The sequence below is a fragment of the Oncorhynchus mykiss genome, chromosome 11 (genome assembly GCF_057628025.1).
Source record: "Oncorhynchus mykiss isolate SJ-2025 chromosome 11, ASM5762802v1, whole genome shotgun sequence".
Taxonomy (NCBI): Eukaryota; Metazoa; Chordata; class Actinopteri; order Salmoniformes; family Salmonidae; genus Oncorhynchus; species Oncorhynchus mykiss.
Window position 1 is genome coordinate 66842967 of NC_143032.1, and position 17921 is coordinate 66860887.

Here is a 17921-nt window from a genome sequence, read left to right on the forward strand (position 1 = left end):
CGGGCCCCACAAGGGTGGGTGCTCAGCCCCCTCCTGTACTCCCTGTTCACCCATGACTGCGTGAACAGGGAGTATTTTCCACCATAATTTGCAAATAAATTCATAAAAAATCCTACAATGTTATTTTCTGGATTTTTTTTCTCATTTTGTCTGTCATAGTTGAAGTGTACCTATGATGAAAATTACAGGCCTCTCTCATCTTTTTACGTGGGAGAACTTGCACAATTGGTGGCTGACTAAATACTTTTTTGCCCCACTGTATATGTACATATTCTCATTCACCCCTTTAGATTTGTGTGTATTAGGTAGTTGTTGGATAATTGTTAGATTACTTGTTAGATATTACTGCACTGTCGGAACTAGAAGCACAAGCATTTCGTAACACTCGCATTAATATCTGATAACGATGTGTATGTGACCAATACAATTGGGTTTGATTTGATTTGGATTGGGACAACATTCCACAGGCCACAATCAACAACCTGATCAACCCTATGCGAAGGAGATTTGTTGTGCTGCATGAGTCAAAAGGTGGTGACACCAGATACTGACTGGTTTTCTGTTCCATGCCTCTACCCTTTTTTTAAAGGTATCTGTGACCAACAGATGCAAATCTGTATTCCCAGTCATGTGAAATCCATAGATGATGGCCTAATTTATTTATTTTAATGGACTGATTTTATTATACGAACTGTAATTCAGTAAAATATTTGTTGTTGCATGTTGTGTTTATATTTTTGTTCAATTTACATTAGTCTGATTTGGAATGAAGAATCCGCAAGTTCCATTTGCAAGTCTACCTAGCTGTTTATATTCTTAAAGCTTTTTAATTAAATGCTTTTGGTCTTTAAAACATGTGGTTGTGTTTTCTGTTTATCTGACCTGTGTATCTCTGTCTCTTTAACCTCCCTGTCTCTCTGCCTTCTCTACCCCAGGAATGTGAGTTCGGACGGGGCCGAGGCAAGGCGCAGACTAAGGGAGTGTGAGGGGCTTGTGGATGCTCTGCTGCACGCCTTGCAGTCAGCTGTGGGCAAGAAAGACATGGACAACAAGGTGAGCCTCCAAACCGACCGATATTACTGTATCTGCATTGCCAATATGTAATCTGTTCATTGGAGACATTTAATACTGTGGATGCGGATCTCTTAACTGCTGAGTTTTGCTGTTCTCTATCTAATTTCCTAGAAAATAACCAGTCCCTTTCATATCATATTGTTTGATCAATCTGTATATGTTTGAATTGACATTGTCCCTCCCTCTATCCCCCCACCAGTCTGTGGAGAACTGTGTGTGTATCATGAGGAACCTGTCTTACCACGTTCACAAAGAGATCCCAGGGGCCGAGAAGTTCACAGACCCGTCCGTTCTGCAGGCCCCGGGCTCTGCGGGCCCTCAGAGGAAGAAGAAGGATGACGCAGGCTGCTTTGGAGGGAAGAAGGCCAAAGGTAAGAGGACAAAACAGAGGGAGACTGACGAGACATAGGCCCAGTCCCAAGACATAGGCCCAGTCCCAAGACATAGGCCCAGTCACAAAATGTAGGCCCAGTCCCAAGACATAGGCCCAGTCACAAAATGTAGGCCCAGTCCCAAAACGTAGGCCCAGCTTTAAAATGTAGGCCCAGTCCAAAAACGTAGACAGTCCCAAAACGAGTCTCTTCCATGGACGCCAGTGATGACTGATCTGTAGGAATACAGAAATTCTCACTTTTCTCCTTATCTGGCATTCAGTTACAATGGAATCTAAACCTGTATGCTATTTGCAAAATGGGCCATGTCAGTTTGTATAGTTAACTGTATGTACCCAAGCCTATCACACAGTTCTTCAGCTCTTTAGAGCTCTATTTACCTAATTTAACCAAGAGCTGTTTCTCCCTAGACAGTTACAGTATTTAGTATAGGATACCTCTGGTCCTAAACAGATACAGTATGTCATTCGTATATTTGCCACCTCTCAATCACTGGCTGACTAATGGCTGAACAACAAGCAGAGCTCCCTCTCCCACAACAAATAATGATGGAAATTAATCACTTAGCCAATGATGTGAGACCCAATTTCATTGACCTTTCACCCCTCAGGGTCCAGAGGGGGACGCCAATGATTTAGAGGCCAAGAAAGCACTGGAGCGTGTGTCTAAAAGTGTGTGTGTTTACAGATTAATATCATAGATGACAATCTCAAGCGAATTAGCCAGTGGGATTCTATTGTACATAGCAGTTAATGAGGTGTGTTTAGCCTTCGCAGGCCCTGGAGGTGTACTTTGAAGAAGAGATAGCCTACATTAAAAAAGCTAAAAACGGCCCTATAAAACCAGCATGAGTGCTGGAAGGGGAGTTGGATCTTTCAGGAGAGCTGTTTAGACAACAGTCTTTCACAGCAATTAGTTACATGATAAATGCTCTAAATTACCCCCCCCCCCCCCCCCCCCCGAATTCTGACACTTGCCGTTAGAGCCATTACCACAAATTGACGCTTCAGGCCAACTTATTTAGTGAATGCTAATGGTTGCTTTTTGCATTTCTCTTTTTATTCTTGATTCCTATATTCCTGTGCTGTTATGTGTGGCTGGCTTAGTGCCTTATGTGGCAGTGACTGACCCTCTCTCTCCTCGTTTGTGGCACTACAGTGTAGTGATACACACACGCACATTGGTTTTACTATCCAAGTGGGGACCAAAAAATGTAGTCCCATCCAAAATCCCAATTTTCCTAACCTTAACCCCAAACACCTAACCCTAAACCTAACCCTAACTCCTAATTCTAACCCTAACCGTAACCCTAACCCCTAAACCTAAAATACAATTTTTCCTTTTTGGTACTGGCGAAATGTCCCCAAATGTTCCTTGTTGTACTATTCTTCTGAGGACTTTTGGAACACAAATGGATAGTAAAGTTAGATCACACACTTTTTTCTCTATAATGAGCCGAGCACACTGACACCACAGCCTCTTTGAACACTGTCCCAAAAGAATACCTGTGGAGTGCTAATGGGATTTACTCTACGCTTGTCTACTTTTAACCTATATACTTGTTTCTTTCCTTATATTCCCCCACTCTCTCTCTTGCTCTCTTTCTTTCCCTCTGCCTCTTAGTGCTGAGCGATTAAAACCAGCTAAATGTAATGGAAAATGTAATCTACGTAATCCCCAAATGTAATTATTTGTCTTACTCCAAAAAATGAAAAAATCTCACCTTTCTTGTAATTTCTGGATTTTGTCAGACAGCTCTGCAGCTAGCCTAGCTAAATAAGATGACTTAAGACAGAACAGTATGGGGAGTGCAGAGATTACGTTGTCTGGTTGTTTGGCTGCTACTGCTTAAACACAGATGAGATGATGACTTTAAGGAATTATAAATAATAAAATAATACAATTAAAACTAAGTAATATACACAACTGAAATATGATATTATTTCATAGTAATTTCCAATTTTTCTATTGATGGTCCCAATGTGGACCTGACAGAGAAGGGAATATTTTCTATGTTTTCTCAATTGAATGTTCAATATTGTTGGCTGTGGAACTTCCATTAAAAAGCTCAAAAATAAGTGTAATGTCATTATTTCATAATTTATATATGCACCCATCCCGTTAACGGGATCATATTCGTCAACCACCGCTGAATTGCAGAGCGCCAAATTAAATCACAAAAAATATGTAATTTTCATGGAATCACAAGTGCAATATAGCAAAACACAGCTTAGCTTGTTGTTAACACCTGGCTTGTCAGATTTCAATAAAGCTTTTTTGGCGAAAGCATACCAAGCGTTTATGTAAGAACATCTCTTTCAGTAGGCAAAATATTACAAACGGCTAGCAGCCAAGTAGATTGGTCACGAAAGTCAGAAAAGCAAAAATTAAATAGCTTACCTTTGATGATCTTCAGAAGTTTGCACTCACGAGACTCCCAGTTACGCAATAAATGTTCCTTTTGTTCCATAAAGATTATTTTTATATCCAAAATACCTCCATTTGGTTGGTGCGTTATGTTCAGAAATCAACAGGCTCGAGCGGTCATAACATCGTAGACGAAAATTCCAAAAGTTATTTATCCGTTATTTTACCAGGTAAGTTAACTGAGAACACATTCCCATTTGCAGCAATGACCTGGGGAATAGTTACAGGGGAGAGGAGGGGGATGAATGAGCCAATTGTAAACTGGGGATTATTAGGTTTGATGGCCAGATTGGGAATTTAGCCAGGACACCGGGGTTAACACCCCTACTCTTACAATAAGTGCCATGGGATCTTTAATGACCTCAGAGAGTCAGGAAACCCGTTTAACGTCCCATCCGAAAGACAGCACCCTACACAGGGCAGTGTACCCAATCACTGCCCTGGGGATTGGAATATTTTTTTAGACCAGAGGAAAGAGTGCCTCCTACTGGCCCTCCAACACCACTTCCAGCAGCATCTGGTCTCCCATCCAGGGACTGACCAGGACCAACCCTGCTTAGCTTCAGAAGCAAGCCAGTGGTATGCAGGGTGGTATGCTGCTGGCTAATAGTATCCGTAATGTTCGTAGAAACATGTCAAAAAAAAATTATAATCAATCCTCAGGTTGTTTTTGCAATATATAATCGATAATATATCAACCGGGAATGTAGCTTCTTCAGAGAGAGAGAGAGAAAATGGATGCCCCAAGCTGTTGCACATACAAAACGCTGCTGGCACCCAGCCATACAATGACACGATGTGATCTTTCTCGCTCATTTTTCAAAATAAAAGCTTGAAACTATGTATAAAGACTGTTCACACCATGGGGAAGCCATAGGAAAAGGAATCTGGTTTATATCCCTTTAAATGGAGCGAAGGCAGGCTATGGAACATGGAGCTTTCAAAATAGAAGCCACTTCCTGGTTAGATTTTCCTCGGGTTTTCGCCTGCAATATCAGTTCTGTTATACTCACAGACAATATTCTGACAGTTTTGGAAACTTTAGAGTGTTTTCTATCCTAATCGGACAATTATATGCATATTCTAGTTTCTGAGGCTGAGAAATAGGCAGTTTGAAATGGGTACGTTTTTCATCCAAACATCAAAATACTGCCCCCTACACACAAGACGTTAAAATAATAATTGAAACCGAAATCGTAAACTGTGGTAGTTTTGTAATACTCTAACCGAAACTGAACCACTAATCGCTCAGCACTACTGCCTCTATTTCTCCTTTCCCTCCCTTGATTTCTTTCAAACATACACCCCCCCCTCTCTCTCTCTCTCTCTCTCTCTCTCTCTCAAATTTACAGCCCCAAGTTGACTGAAGTGTTTACTTGTTATTGTCACCTCTAATCCTCACAACCTATTTTATCATTTACTCTTCTCTTCTCCCTGCTTGTGTTTTTGGCATTGCTGCTGCTTCCTTGGCTAACTATAGAGGAATGGTTTAATCAAGGTGAGTGTCCTCATGTCTTGACTCAGCACACCCTCTCATCCCTCCCCTTATAGCTACTGTAGCATTAGTAGTTTGGATCTCTTCCAAAAGGTTTGAAGGACTTTACGTGTTCCCCTCTTTATTTGCTGCACCCTTACTGTAGGTCTACCTCTTTCATCATGCCCCCCAACATCATGGTGTTAGTAATCCAAACCTAGCCTAATCTCGGGGGTAGAGGTAGGGGAGGGCCAGGTAAGACGGGTAAGTCTGGGTAGTGAAAAAGAACCTGGGCTCTAGTTTTTAGTCCCAGCTTTAGACTGCAGTGCAGTTTCCCCTCAGCCTGCTGGTAAGTTCTGTTTGAAATGTTAAAGGTTGAGTCTCACATAGTGACATAGGCATGTCCCCTCCCTGTTGAGGAAATGGATGGAGAGAGGTTCATTAGCTGGCCCTTCTGTAGTCACCTGGCTCCATTACCCTCCCTGCATTATTAAAGGGGATTTCCACCTGCCATCTCTGGGAAGGGCTGCTACTAGACTTGTGTGTGCAGTGATGCATGTTTCTGTGTGCATGTGTCTGTGCATGCATGCGTGTGTGTTCATCTGCGCGTGTGTGTGTGTGGTCCTGCATTGTCTCTAGGACATTGTCAGTGAACTCTGTCAGGTTGTCTCTGAATGTGGCATTTACATATGTTCTCTCTGGCTCTATCCAGCCAGAAAAAACGGCGAGAATGACAAAAACTACGATACGCTGGATCTACCCAAGCGCACAGAACCCACAAAAGGTAGGCTTGTTCTGTCAATGAGGTTTACTTAGTACAACTTCAACCTGTTGATCCTTTTCTTGTCACTGAAAGGGAAAACATCCCAAATCCATGACTGCCATTGACTTTCTGTCAAATGTTATTTCAAGAGAAATGACCAAATTAGCCTTGTTTTGACAAAAATGCTACCAAGAAATAAATTGGCTTATCATGGATGGTTTGGTCTGACTGGAAGGATGTCAAGTGTTGCACTTGCTTACTTACACATGCTAGAGTGGCGTAGGGTGCCACCTTAACAGATGACTGCTGCTGATTTGATGTCATTAGCTGGGTTGATATGATAACAACGCCTTTGCTAGCAGAGATCCCAGGCCTTTTGTGAAGCACTCCCAAGCATTTGAGCTGCTTTACATGAGAGTTGAATAGCAGCCAATGTTTCATGTTCTGTAGCCTATGAGTTTCAGGGACACAAATAGTTACAATGGTGTAAGCAAGTGGGTCACATAGGCCTGTGAGGTAAAGCAGCTGTGTAGGAAGTGAGTCTCAACAGCCTCTCCAAGTCTCTCTACTGTCGAACCTGGCTAGGATTAACCTAGCCCACTATAGATACAGAACCTGAGAGGACCAACAGACAGGGGACTGTTGCAGTACTCCCCTCCCTTTAGCTGAGCTAGCACAAGACTCAAAGATTCATCTTCCCAAGTCTTTATGTCTATAGGCCTACTTTAAGAATAAACTGATACTCTAAGCAATGTCTTATCAAAATTGTTTACTTATAACATGAGTCCCTACATGTACTACTTATTTCTAATACACTTGAGGAATGTTATGCCACGATGAAACAGTTTGCTGTACTGCTGTACTGGTCTACCATCTGGAGCTTTTGATACAATAAATATAGGTTGTTTACTGTTGTACTGTTCCTTCTACTGATTTAATGAGTACTTGTCTTGTGTCTCTGTGCAGAAACGTTTCCATCTTCGCCCTTTTCTCCTCGCCTTTCTAAAGAATAAACACCTCAACCAGTTGCTACAGTCAAACAACATTGGCATGCAGCCACCACAACAAATCCCTTTCTGCTCTGCCTTTGTGGGTGTTTGCTTGGGTGTGTTTGTGTGTGTGTGTGCACTCACCTGTGTGTTTCTGTCTGCATATAGCAGTTGAGAGAGATATGTGTGTATGTTGTGGGCTGAGGTATTCACACATCAGTGCCTTCATCATGTCTAATGGCAACCTTTGGTCAATAGCACTTCCTGTGTGGCTACAATTAGCCACATTAGCAAGCTAAAGTGGGCCTCTTGTTAAATTAGATTACAATTAATTGCGGTGCTTTGCGGAGGTAAGCCGATTCTGCCTCCTTTTTATCACTCTAAAATCAAGTAAGCAGAAGAGCTGTGAGGAGGATAATTAGCATGTTCCATAGGTTGCAGTCACTGGACGCGCTAGGCACCCTAGGCTAGCTGCAACACAAGCTGGACTCACTGGAAGTGCTAGGCATGCTAGGCTAGCTGCAACACAGGCTGCACTCACTGGAAGTGCTAGGCATGCTAGGCTAGCTGCAACACAGGCTGCGCTCACTGGAAGCGCTAGGCACACTAGGCTAGCTGCAACACTGGCTGCACTCACTAGAAAGTAGCAATGGGCTGGCTGCAATTTGATCAAGTTTCAATGGCACACAATCAGAAATAATCCCCCCTCTTGTCTTGCTTCACTGCTGTGATTTCATCTAGGGATATAGTGTTGAGATGATGCGTGTTTGGGAGAGCAGTTGCTATATTTCATGCATGAGGATGAAAACATGATTTTTATTGGTGTTTACCTGTACTACATATACATTATGTAAATGTGGTGTGAAGTAAACGGATTAACATGATGACACAGGTAAAGCTACGGTGGCACTAAGTATGTCAAACTTGGATTATTGCTCAACAGGATTCATAATTTTATAGTAGCTACAGTAGTAGGATGGCAGCTGTAGTCTACCCATGATAATTCAAATAGGATATTACACTCACCTACACTGTTTATTTGTCTATGATAATCCTGTGTACTGTGGATGTACTTTCACTTACAGTGTAAATTCAGTGTATTTCCCCCTTGTTTATTTTAGAGAATGTGGGGATAGGACAACTCTGAAATAACAGGGACAGATTTGTGGGAGATTTCATGTTTATTTCAACCCTGATTTGTTGTCAACATCACTTACCAACATGCAGGAGTCTATAATTACGGTAATACCCAGCGTGAGATATAGGTCTCCAGCAGTGTATTGAAACACAAACTCACTCACACATACACACACACTAGTAGTGATTGGTCTGCACCCGGACGAGGGCGTGGAGGAAGACGTTATGGACATGAATAATTTCAGGGACATAATTTTGAATTCACTATGAGTTTGTTATTCTGTGTATAACTAATTGTCCCTGCCTGATTGCACTATAAAGAGGTGCTGTTGATAGAACATAGATCATTAAAGGACTTCCAAAGTTCCTGTTATTGCATTATTCATGGTCCCTGAGAGGAGAACAAAGGCACTGGAACAAAGTAATTAAGAACTCTGAAAGAAGAAAGCATTTCATTAGGGAGAGAGAGAGTGTGTCAGCCAGCAAGATGATGGAACACTCACCCCAACGTTAATTGAAACGGCACAACGTTAAACCTTTTGCTTTGAGGAAAGGTCATGTACGGTGTGGGAGTGTGGGAGTGTGCGCGTGCGTGCGTGTCAGAGAGCAGAGGGAAATTGCTTCAAAAGAAAACTGTTTTCTTTTGGTTTGTTTCTTCAGTACCGGATGTGTGGGGAGAGATAGAGGCAGCAGAGTGGAATGATGCGGTTTTGAAAAAGCAGAAACAGTCTTGAGTCAAGTATTCAACCCCTTTGTTTTGGCAAGCCTAAATAAGTTCAGGAGTAAAAAAAAAACAACTCACATAATAAATTGCATACAATAACAGTGTTTAACATAATTAATTTTTAATGACTTCCTCATCTCTGTACTCTACACATAGAATTACCTGTAAATTCCCGTGAATTTCAACCTCATATTCAACCACAAAGACCAGGGAGGTTTTTGTAATGCCTCGCAAAAAATGGCACCTGTCGGTAAATGCTTTTTTTTTTATGTTTAAGCAGACATTGAATATCCCTTTGAGTATGGTGAAGCGATTAATTACACTTTGAAATTGTATTTGTATTTGTATTTATTAGGGATCCCCATTAGATGCCAAGGCAGCAGCTACTCTTCTTGGGGTCCAAACACACCAAAGCACCCACATTACATATAAAACAAAATGTTCAATACTACCATACAACAATATCACAATGTGTGCGTATCCATGTGTCTGCACCTTTGTGTAGTTAATGGTGTATCAATACACCCAGTCACTACAAAGATACAGGGGTTCTTCCGAAATACAATTATTTTAGTTTTTGAATTATTTAGCACTAACTTATTTCTTGCCGCCCATTCTGAAACTAGCTGCAGCTTTTTGTTAAGTGCTGTAGTCATTTCAGTCGCTGTGGTAGCTGACGTGTATAGTGTTGAGTCTTCCGAATACATAGACACAGGCTTTGTGGCAAGTCGTTAGTAAAGATTGAAAAAAGTAAGGGACCTAGACAGCTGCCCTGGGGAATTCCTGATTCTACCTGGATTTTGTTGAAGATTCTTCTATTAAAGAAAACCCTCTGTGTTCTGTTAGACAGGTAACTCTTTATCCACAATATATAAGGGGATGTAAAGCCATAACACATCAATTTTTCCAGCAACAGACTATGATCGATAATGTCAAAAGCTGCATTGAAGTCTAACAAAGCCCCCACAATCTTTTTTTTTCATCAATTTCTCTCAGCCAATCATCATTCATTTGTGTAAGTGGTGTGCTTGTTGAATGTCTTTCCCTATAAGCGTGCTAAAAGTCTGTTGTCAATTTGTTAACTGTAAAATAGCATTGTATCTGGTTAAACACCATTTTTTCCAAAAGTTTACTAAGGGTTGGCTGATTGCCTGATTGCCTGATTGGTCGGCAATTTGAGACCATAAAGGGAGCTTTACTATTCTTATTTTATTTTTAAAAATGTCACCTTTATTTAACCAGGTAGGCCAGTTGAGAAGAAGTTTTCATTCACAACTGCGACCTGGCTGTCACGTTCTGACCTTAGTTCTTTTATTATTCTTCCACCATCGACGACCGTTACAGAATCACCCACCACCAAAGGACCAAGCAGCGTGGTAACGGGCAGTAGCAGCAGCAGCAGCGATCTCAGGACTCCTGGACATGGGAGGAGATCCTGGACGGCTGGGGAATATCACCGCTCCAAGGCAGAGCTGGAGGCAGCGAAAGCTGAGAGGCGGCGGTATCCGGAGGCAGCACGGCAGCGCGGCTGGAAGCCCGAGAGGCAGCCCCAAATATTTATTGGGAAGGGGGACACGGGGAGTGTGGCTAAGTCATGTAGGAGACCTGAGCCAACTCCCCGTGCTTACCGTGGAGAGAGAGGGACCGGGCAGGCACCGTGTTATGCCGTGAGGCGCACGGTGTCCCCGGTGCGCAGGCATAGCCTGGTGCGATACATAGCAGCTCCTCGTATCGGCCGGGCTAGAGTGGGCATCGAGCCAGGTGCCATGAAGCCGGCTCAGCGCATCTGGTATCCAGTGCGTCTCCTCGGGCCGGGGTACATGGCACCAGCCTTACGCATGGTGTCCCCAGTTCGCCAGCACAGCCCAGTGCGGGCTAATCCACCTCGCCGCACTGGCTTGGCTACGGGGAGCATTCAACCAGGTAAGGTTGGGCAGGCTCGGTGCTCGAGACCTGCAGTGTGCCTCCACGGTCCGGTCTATCCGGTGCCTCCTGTGGCAGCCCCCCGCACCAGGCTGTCTCTCTGTCTCCTCCCTACAGGTGCTCCTGCCTGTCCTGAGCTGCCAGAGTCTCCCGTCTGTCCTGAGCTGCCAGAGTCTCCCGTCTGTCCTGAGCTGCCAGAGTCTCCCGTCTGTCCTGAGCTGCCAGAGTCTCCCGTCTGTCCTGAGCTGCCAGAGTCTCCCGTCTGTCCTGAGCTGCCAGAGTCTCCCGTCTGTCCTGAGCTGCCAGAGTCTCCCGTCTGTCCTGGGCTGCCAGAGTCTCCCGTCTGTCCTGGGCTGCCAGAGTCTCCCGTCTGTCCTGGGCTGCCAGAGTCTCCCGTCTGTCCTGGGCTGCCAGAGTCTCCCGTCTGTCCTGGGCTGCCAGAGTCTCCCGTCTGTCCTGGGCTGCCAGAGTCTCCCGTCTGTCCTGGGCTGCCAGAGTCTCCCGTCTGTCCTGGGCTGCCAGAGTCTCCCGTCTGTCCAGGGGCTGCCAGAGCCGCCCGTCAGCCAGGGGCTGCCAGAGCCGCCCGTCAGCCAGGGGCTGCCAGAGCCGCCAGTCAGCCAGGGGCTGCCAGAATCGCCCTTCACTCCGGAGATGCCGGAGTCCCCCGCCTGTCCGATGCTGCCGGAATCTCCGGTCCATTCGGGACCCGTGGCTTGGGTCCCCAGTCCGAGGTCGGCGGCGAGGGTCGCCGTGTTAAAGAGGCCACGGAGGCGGGTAAAGAGGCGGAGAAGGACTATGGTGGAGTGAGGACCCACGTCCCGCGCCAGAGCTGCCACCGCGGACAGACACCCACCCAGACCCTCCACTATAGGTTTAGGTTTTGAGGCCTGAGTCCGCACCTTTGGGGGTGGGTACTGTCACGTTCTGACCTTAGTTATTTTATTATAGTATGGTCAGGGCTTGAGTTGGGTGGGTTGTCTATGTTCCTTTTTCTATGTTTTGGGATTTCTGTGTTTGGCTTGGTATGGTTCTCAATCAGAGGCAACTGTTTATTGTTGTCCCTGATTGAGAACCATATTTAGGTAGCCTGTTTTCACTTTTGAGTTGTGGGTGATTATTTTGTTATTTCCGTGTTCATTCTAATAAATATGGACACATACCACGCTGCACCTTGGTCCTCACCTTCTTCCACCATCGACGACCGTTACACTGGCATAGATAAAGCAAAGCAGTGCGACACTAACAACAACACAGAGTTACACATGGAATAAACAAACATACAGTCAATAATACAATAGAAAAATTATTTATACAGTGTGTCAAAATGGCGTAATGAGGTAAGGCAATAAATAGGCCATAGTTGCGAAGTAATTACAATTTAGCAAATTAACACTGGAGTGATAGATGTGCAGATGATGATGTGCAAGTATAAATACTGGTGTGCAAAAGAGCAAAAAAGTTAATAAAACAATATGGGGATGATCTAGGTAGTTGGATGGGCTATTTACAGATGGGCTGTGTACAGCTGCAGCGATCGGTAAGCTGCACAGATAGCTGATGCTTAAAGTTAGTGAGGGAGATATAAGTCTCCAACTTCAGCGATTTTTGCAATTCGTTCCAGTTATTGGCAGCAGAGAACTGGAAGGAAAGGCGGCCAAAGGAGGTGTTGGTTTTGGGGATGACCAGTGAGATGTACCTGCTGGAGCGCATGCTACGGGTGGGTGTTGTTATGGTGACTGAGATAAGATGCAGCTTTACCTAGCAAAGACTTATAGATTACCTGGAGCCAGTGGGTCTGGCAACGAATATGTAGCGAGGGCAAGCTGACGAGAACATACAGGTCGCAGTGGTGGGTGGTATATGGGGCTTTGGTGACAAAACGGATGGCACTGTGATAGACTGCATCCGGTTTCCTGAGTAGAGTGTTGGAGGCTATTTTGTAAATGACATCGCCGAAGTCGAGGATCGGTAGGATAGACAGTTTTACGAGGGTATGTTTGGCAACGTGAGTGAAGGAGGCTTTGTTGTGAAATAGGAAGCCGATTCTAGATTACAATTTGGATTGGAGATGTTTAATATAAGTCTGGAAGGAGAGTTTACAGTCCAGCCAGACACCTAGGTATTTGTAGTTGTCCATATATTCTAAGTCAGAACCGTCCAGAGTAGTGATGCTAGTCGAGCGGGCGGGTGCAGGCAGCGATCGGTTGAAGAGCATGCATTTAGTTTTACTAGCGTTTAAGAGAAGTTGGATGCCGTGGAAGGAGTGTTGTTAACACAGTGTCCAAAGAAGGGCGAGATGTATACAGAATGGTGTCGTCTGCGTAGAGGTGGATCAAGGAATCACCCGCAGCAAGAGCGACATCGAGTCGGCCCGAGAATTTAACCCTGTGGTACCCCCATAGAGTCTGCCAGAGGTCCAGACAACAGGCCCTCCGATTTGACACACTGAACTCTATCTGAGAAGTAGTTGGTGAACCAGACGAGGCAGTCATTTGAGAAACCAAGGCTGTTGAGTCTGCCAATAATAATGCAGTGATTGACAGAGTCGAAAGCCTTGGTCAGGTCGCTGAAGACGGCTGCACAGTACTGTCTTTTATCGATGGCGGTTAGGATATCGTTTATTACCTTGAGCGTGGCTGAGGTGCACCCGGGACCAGCTCGGAAACTGGATTGCACAGCGGAGAAGGTATGCTGGGATTCGAAATGGTCAGTGACCTGTTTATTAACTTGGCTTTCAAAGACTTTAGAAAGGCAGGGCAGGATGGATATAGGTCTGTAACTGTTTGAAGAGGGGGATGACTTTGAAGAGGGGGATGACCGCTGCAGGGGGATGACCGCTATACTTTGAAGATGGAGATGACCGCTGCAGCTTTCCAATATTTAGGAATCTCAGACAATACGAAAGAGAGGTTGAACAGACTGGTAATAGGGGTTGCAACAATGGTGGCAGATAATTGTAGGAAGAGAGGGTCCAGATTGTCTAGCCCAGCTGATTTGTATGGGTCCAGGTTTTGCAGCTCTTTCAGAACATCTGCTATCTGGATTTGGGTGAAGGAGAAGCTGGGGATGGTTGGGCAAGTAGCTGTAGGGCAAGTAGCTGCAGGGGATGTGCTGCCCGGGGTTGGGGTAGCCAGGAGGAAAGCATGGCCAGCCGTAGAGAAATGCTTACTGAAATTCTTGTGTGTAGGCTGAATGTTTAAGCCTAGGTGTTGTTGTTCATTAGTTTCCTCCAATCGGGGGAAGGGTGGTAGGGTTTGGGAAATAATAAAGGTATACAGTGCCTTGCGAAAGTATTCGGCCCCCTTGAACTTTGCGACCTTTTGCCACATTTCAGGCTTCAAACATAAAGATATAAAACTGTATTTTTTTGTGAAGAATCAACAACAAGTGGGACACAATCATGAAGTGGAACGACATTTATTGGATATTTCAAACTTTTTTAACAAATCAAAAACTGAAAATTGGGCGTGCAAAATTATTCAGCCCCTTTACTTTCAGTGCAGCAAACTCTCTCCAGAAGTTCAGTGAGGATCTCTGAATGATCCAATGTTGACCTAAATGACTAATGATGATAAATACAATCCACCTGTGTGTAATCAAGTCTCCGTATAAATGCACCTGCACTGTGATAGTCTCAGAGGTCCGTTAAAAGCGCAGAGAGCATCATGAAGAACAAGGAACACACCAGGCAGGTCCGAGATACTGTTGTGAAGAAGTTTAAAGCCGGATTTGGATACAAAAAGATTTCCCAAGCTTTAAACATCCCAAGGAGCACTGTGCAAGCGATAATATTGAAATGGAAGGAGTATCAGACCACTGCAAATCTACTAAGACCTGGCCGTCCCTCTAAACTTTCAGCTCATACAAGGAGAAGACTGATCAGAGATGCAGCCAAGAGGCCCATGATCACTCTGGATGAACTGCAGAGATCTACAGCTGAGGTGGGAGACTCTGTCCATAGGACAACAATCAGTCGTATATTGCACAAATCTGGCCTTTATGGAAGAGTGGCAAGAAGAAAGCCATTTCTTAAAGATATCCATAAAAAGTGTTGTTTAAAGTTTGCCACAAGCCACCTGGGAGACACACCAAACATGTGGAAGAAGGTGCTCTGGTCAGATGAAACCAAAATTGAACTTTTTGGCAACAATGCAAAACGTTATGTTTGGCGTAAAAGCAACACAGCTCATCACCCTGAACACACCATACCCACTGTCAAACATGGTGGTGGCAGCATCATGGTTTGGGACTGCTTTTCTTCAGCAGGGACAGGGAAGATGGTTAAAATTGATGGGAAGATGGATGGAGCCAAATACAGGACCATTCTGGAAGAAAACCTGATGGAGTCTGCAAAAGACCTGAGACTGGGACGGAGATTTGTCTTCCAACAAGACAATGATCCAAAACATAAAGCAAAATCTACAATGGAATGGTTGAAAAATAAACATATCCAGGTGTTAGAATGGCCAAGTCAAAGTCCAGACCTGAATCCAATCGAGAATCTGTGGAAAGAACTGAAAACTGCTGTTCACAAATGCTCTCCATCCAACCTCACTGAGCTCGAGCTGTTTTGCAAGGAGGAATGGGAAAAAATGTCAGTCTCTCGATGTGCAAAACTGATAGAGACATACCCCAAGCGACTTACAGCTGTAATCGCAGCAAAAGGTGGCTCTACAAAGTATTAACTTAAGGGGGCTGAATAATTTTGCACGCCCAATTTTTCAGTTTTTGATTTGTTAAAAAAGTTTGAAATATCCAATAAATGTCGTTCCACTTCATGATTGTGTCCCACTTGTTGTTGATTCTTCACAAAAAAATACAGTTTTATATCTTTATGTTTGAAGCCTGAAATGTGGCAAAAGGTCGCAAAGTTCAAGGGGGCCGAATACTTTCGCAAGGCACTGTATTCTAAAAAAGGTGTGTATGTCTATATAGGTATGTGTATGTATATATGTGTATATGTATGCATATGTATATGGCTATATATATTTACCCCCAAAAATATATGGGAGATTGGAAATGATGCAGACAATTACATTGATGGAAGCAACAATCTAAGCAGGTCCACCCCTTTTTTTTTTAAATAGAGTGTATGTTAAGTTCTTACCCACCGGGAATGTGATGAAAGAAATAAAAGCTGAAATAAATTATTCTCTCTACTATTATTCTGACATTTCACATTCTTAAAATAAAGTGGTTGAAACGGTTGTCTGTGGTGGAAGAAGGTGAGGACCAATGCGCAGCGTGGTAAGTGTTCATATTCTTTAATAGAACTCAGAACACTAAAATACAAAACCAACGAAATGAAACCGAAACAGTTCTGTCTGGTACAGATAGGAAACAGAAAATAATCACCCACAGCTCAAGGGTGAAAACAGGCTGCCTAGGTATGGTTCTCAATCAGGGACAACGATTGACAGCTGCCTCTGATTGAGAACCATACCAGGCCAAACACAGAAATCCCAAATCATAGAAAAAATAACTTCGACAACCCACCCAACTCACGCCCTGACCATACTAAAACAAAGACATAACAAAATAACTAAGGTCAGAATGAGACCGTGGTGATCCTAACTGACCTAAGACAGGGAATTTTTACTACGATTAAATGTGTGGAATTGTGGAAAAAGTGAGTTTAAATGTATTTGGCCAAGGTGTATGTAAACGTCCAACTTCAACTGTACATATATGTATATATATATACACAGTGGCTTGCGAAAGTATTCACCACCCTTGGCATTTTTCCTATTTTGTTGCCTTTACAACCTGGAATTAAAATAGATTTTGGGGGGATTTGTATCATTTGATTTACGCAACATGCCTACTACTTTGAAGATGCAAAATATTTTTTATTGTGAAACAACCAAGAAATAAGACATAAAAACTGAAACCTTGAGCATGCATAACTTTGCCCACATAACCCCAACACAAAGTCAATACTTTGTAGAGCCACCTTTTGCAGCAATTACAGCTGCAAGTCTTTTGGGGTATTTCTATCAGCTTGGCACATCTAGCCACTGGGATTTTTGCCCATTCTTCAAGGCAAAACTGCTCCAGCCGTTTCAAGTTGAATGGGTTTCGCTGGTGTACAGCAATCTTTAAGTCATACCACAGATGCTCAATTGGATTGAGGTCTGGGCTTTGACTAGGCCCTTCCAAGACATTTAAATGTTTCCCCTTAAACCACTCAAATGTTGGTTTAGCAGAATGCTTTGGGTCATTGTCTTGCTGGAAGGTGAACCTCGTCCCAGTCTCAAATCTCTGGAAGACTGAAACAGATTTCCCTCAAGTATTTCCCTGTATTTAGCGCCATCATCATTCCTTCAATTCTGACCAGTTTCCAAGTCCCTACCGATGAAAAACATCCCACAGCAGGATCCTGCCACTACCATGCTTCACTGTGGGGGTGTTGTTCTTGGGGTAATGAGAGGTGTTTGGGTTTGCTCCAGACATAGCATTTTCCTTGATAGCCAAAAAGCTCAATTTTAGTCTCATCTGACCAGAGTACCTTCTTCCATATATTATAGTCTCCCACATGCCTTTTGGCGAACACCAAACGTCCCGAAGCCACTCCTGCTTTGTCTTGGCTGTGTCTGAGGTCTTGAGCACTCTGGAGCAGGTTTTCATCAAGGTTTTCTATGGACTTTACTCCGTTCATCTTTCCCTTGACCCTGACTAGTCTCCCATTCCCTGCCGCTGAAAAACATCCCCACTGTAGGATGCTGCCACCACCATGCTTCACTGTAGGGATGCTGCCAGGTTTCCTCGAGACGTGACGTTTGGCATTCAGGCCAAAAACTTCAATCTTGGTTTCATCAGACCAGAGAATGTTGTTTCTCATGGTCTGAGAGTCTTGAGGTGCCTTTTGACAAACTCCAAGCTGTCATGTGCCTTGTATTGAGGAGTGGCATGGAGTGCTGCTGAGATGGTTGTCCTTCTGGAAGGATCTCCCATCTCCACAGAGGAACTCTGGAGCTCTGTCAGAGTGACCATCGGGTTCTTGGTCACTTCCCTGACC

General features: G+C 44.0%; 1 protein-coding gene across 50 annotated transcripts in view; it reads left to right on the forward strand.

The window, feature by feature from the left end:
- The window catches only part of arvcfb (ARVCF delta catenin family member b), a 310170-nt gene that overhangs the window by 254576 nt on the left and 37673 nt on the right, over nt 1–17921 (forward strand). For 26 of the 50 annotated variants that reach the window (XM_090190964.1, XM_090190971.1, XM_090190968.1 and 23 more), the window contains 3 exons: nt 936–1053; nt 1274–1445; nt 6080–6151. In XM_090190964.1, the coding sequence (XP_090047090.1) occupies nt 936–1053; nt 1274–1445; nt 6080–6151 (362 nt within the window). Of the gene's footprint in view, nt 1–935; nt 1054–1273; nt 1446–5373; nt 5392–6079; nt 6152–17921 lie in introns of all 50 variants that reach the window. The other 24 variants (XM_036936131.2, XM_090190983.1, XM_090190965.1 and 21 more) reach the window with 1 other exon arrangement.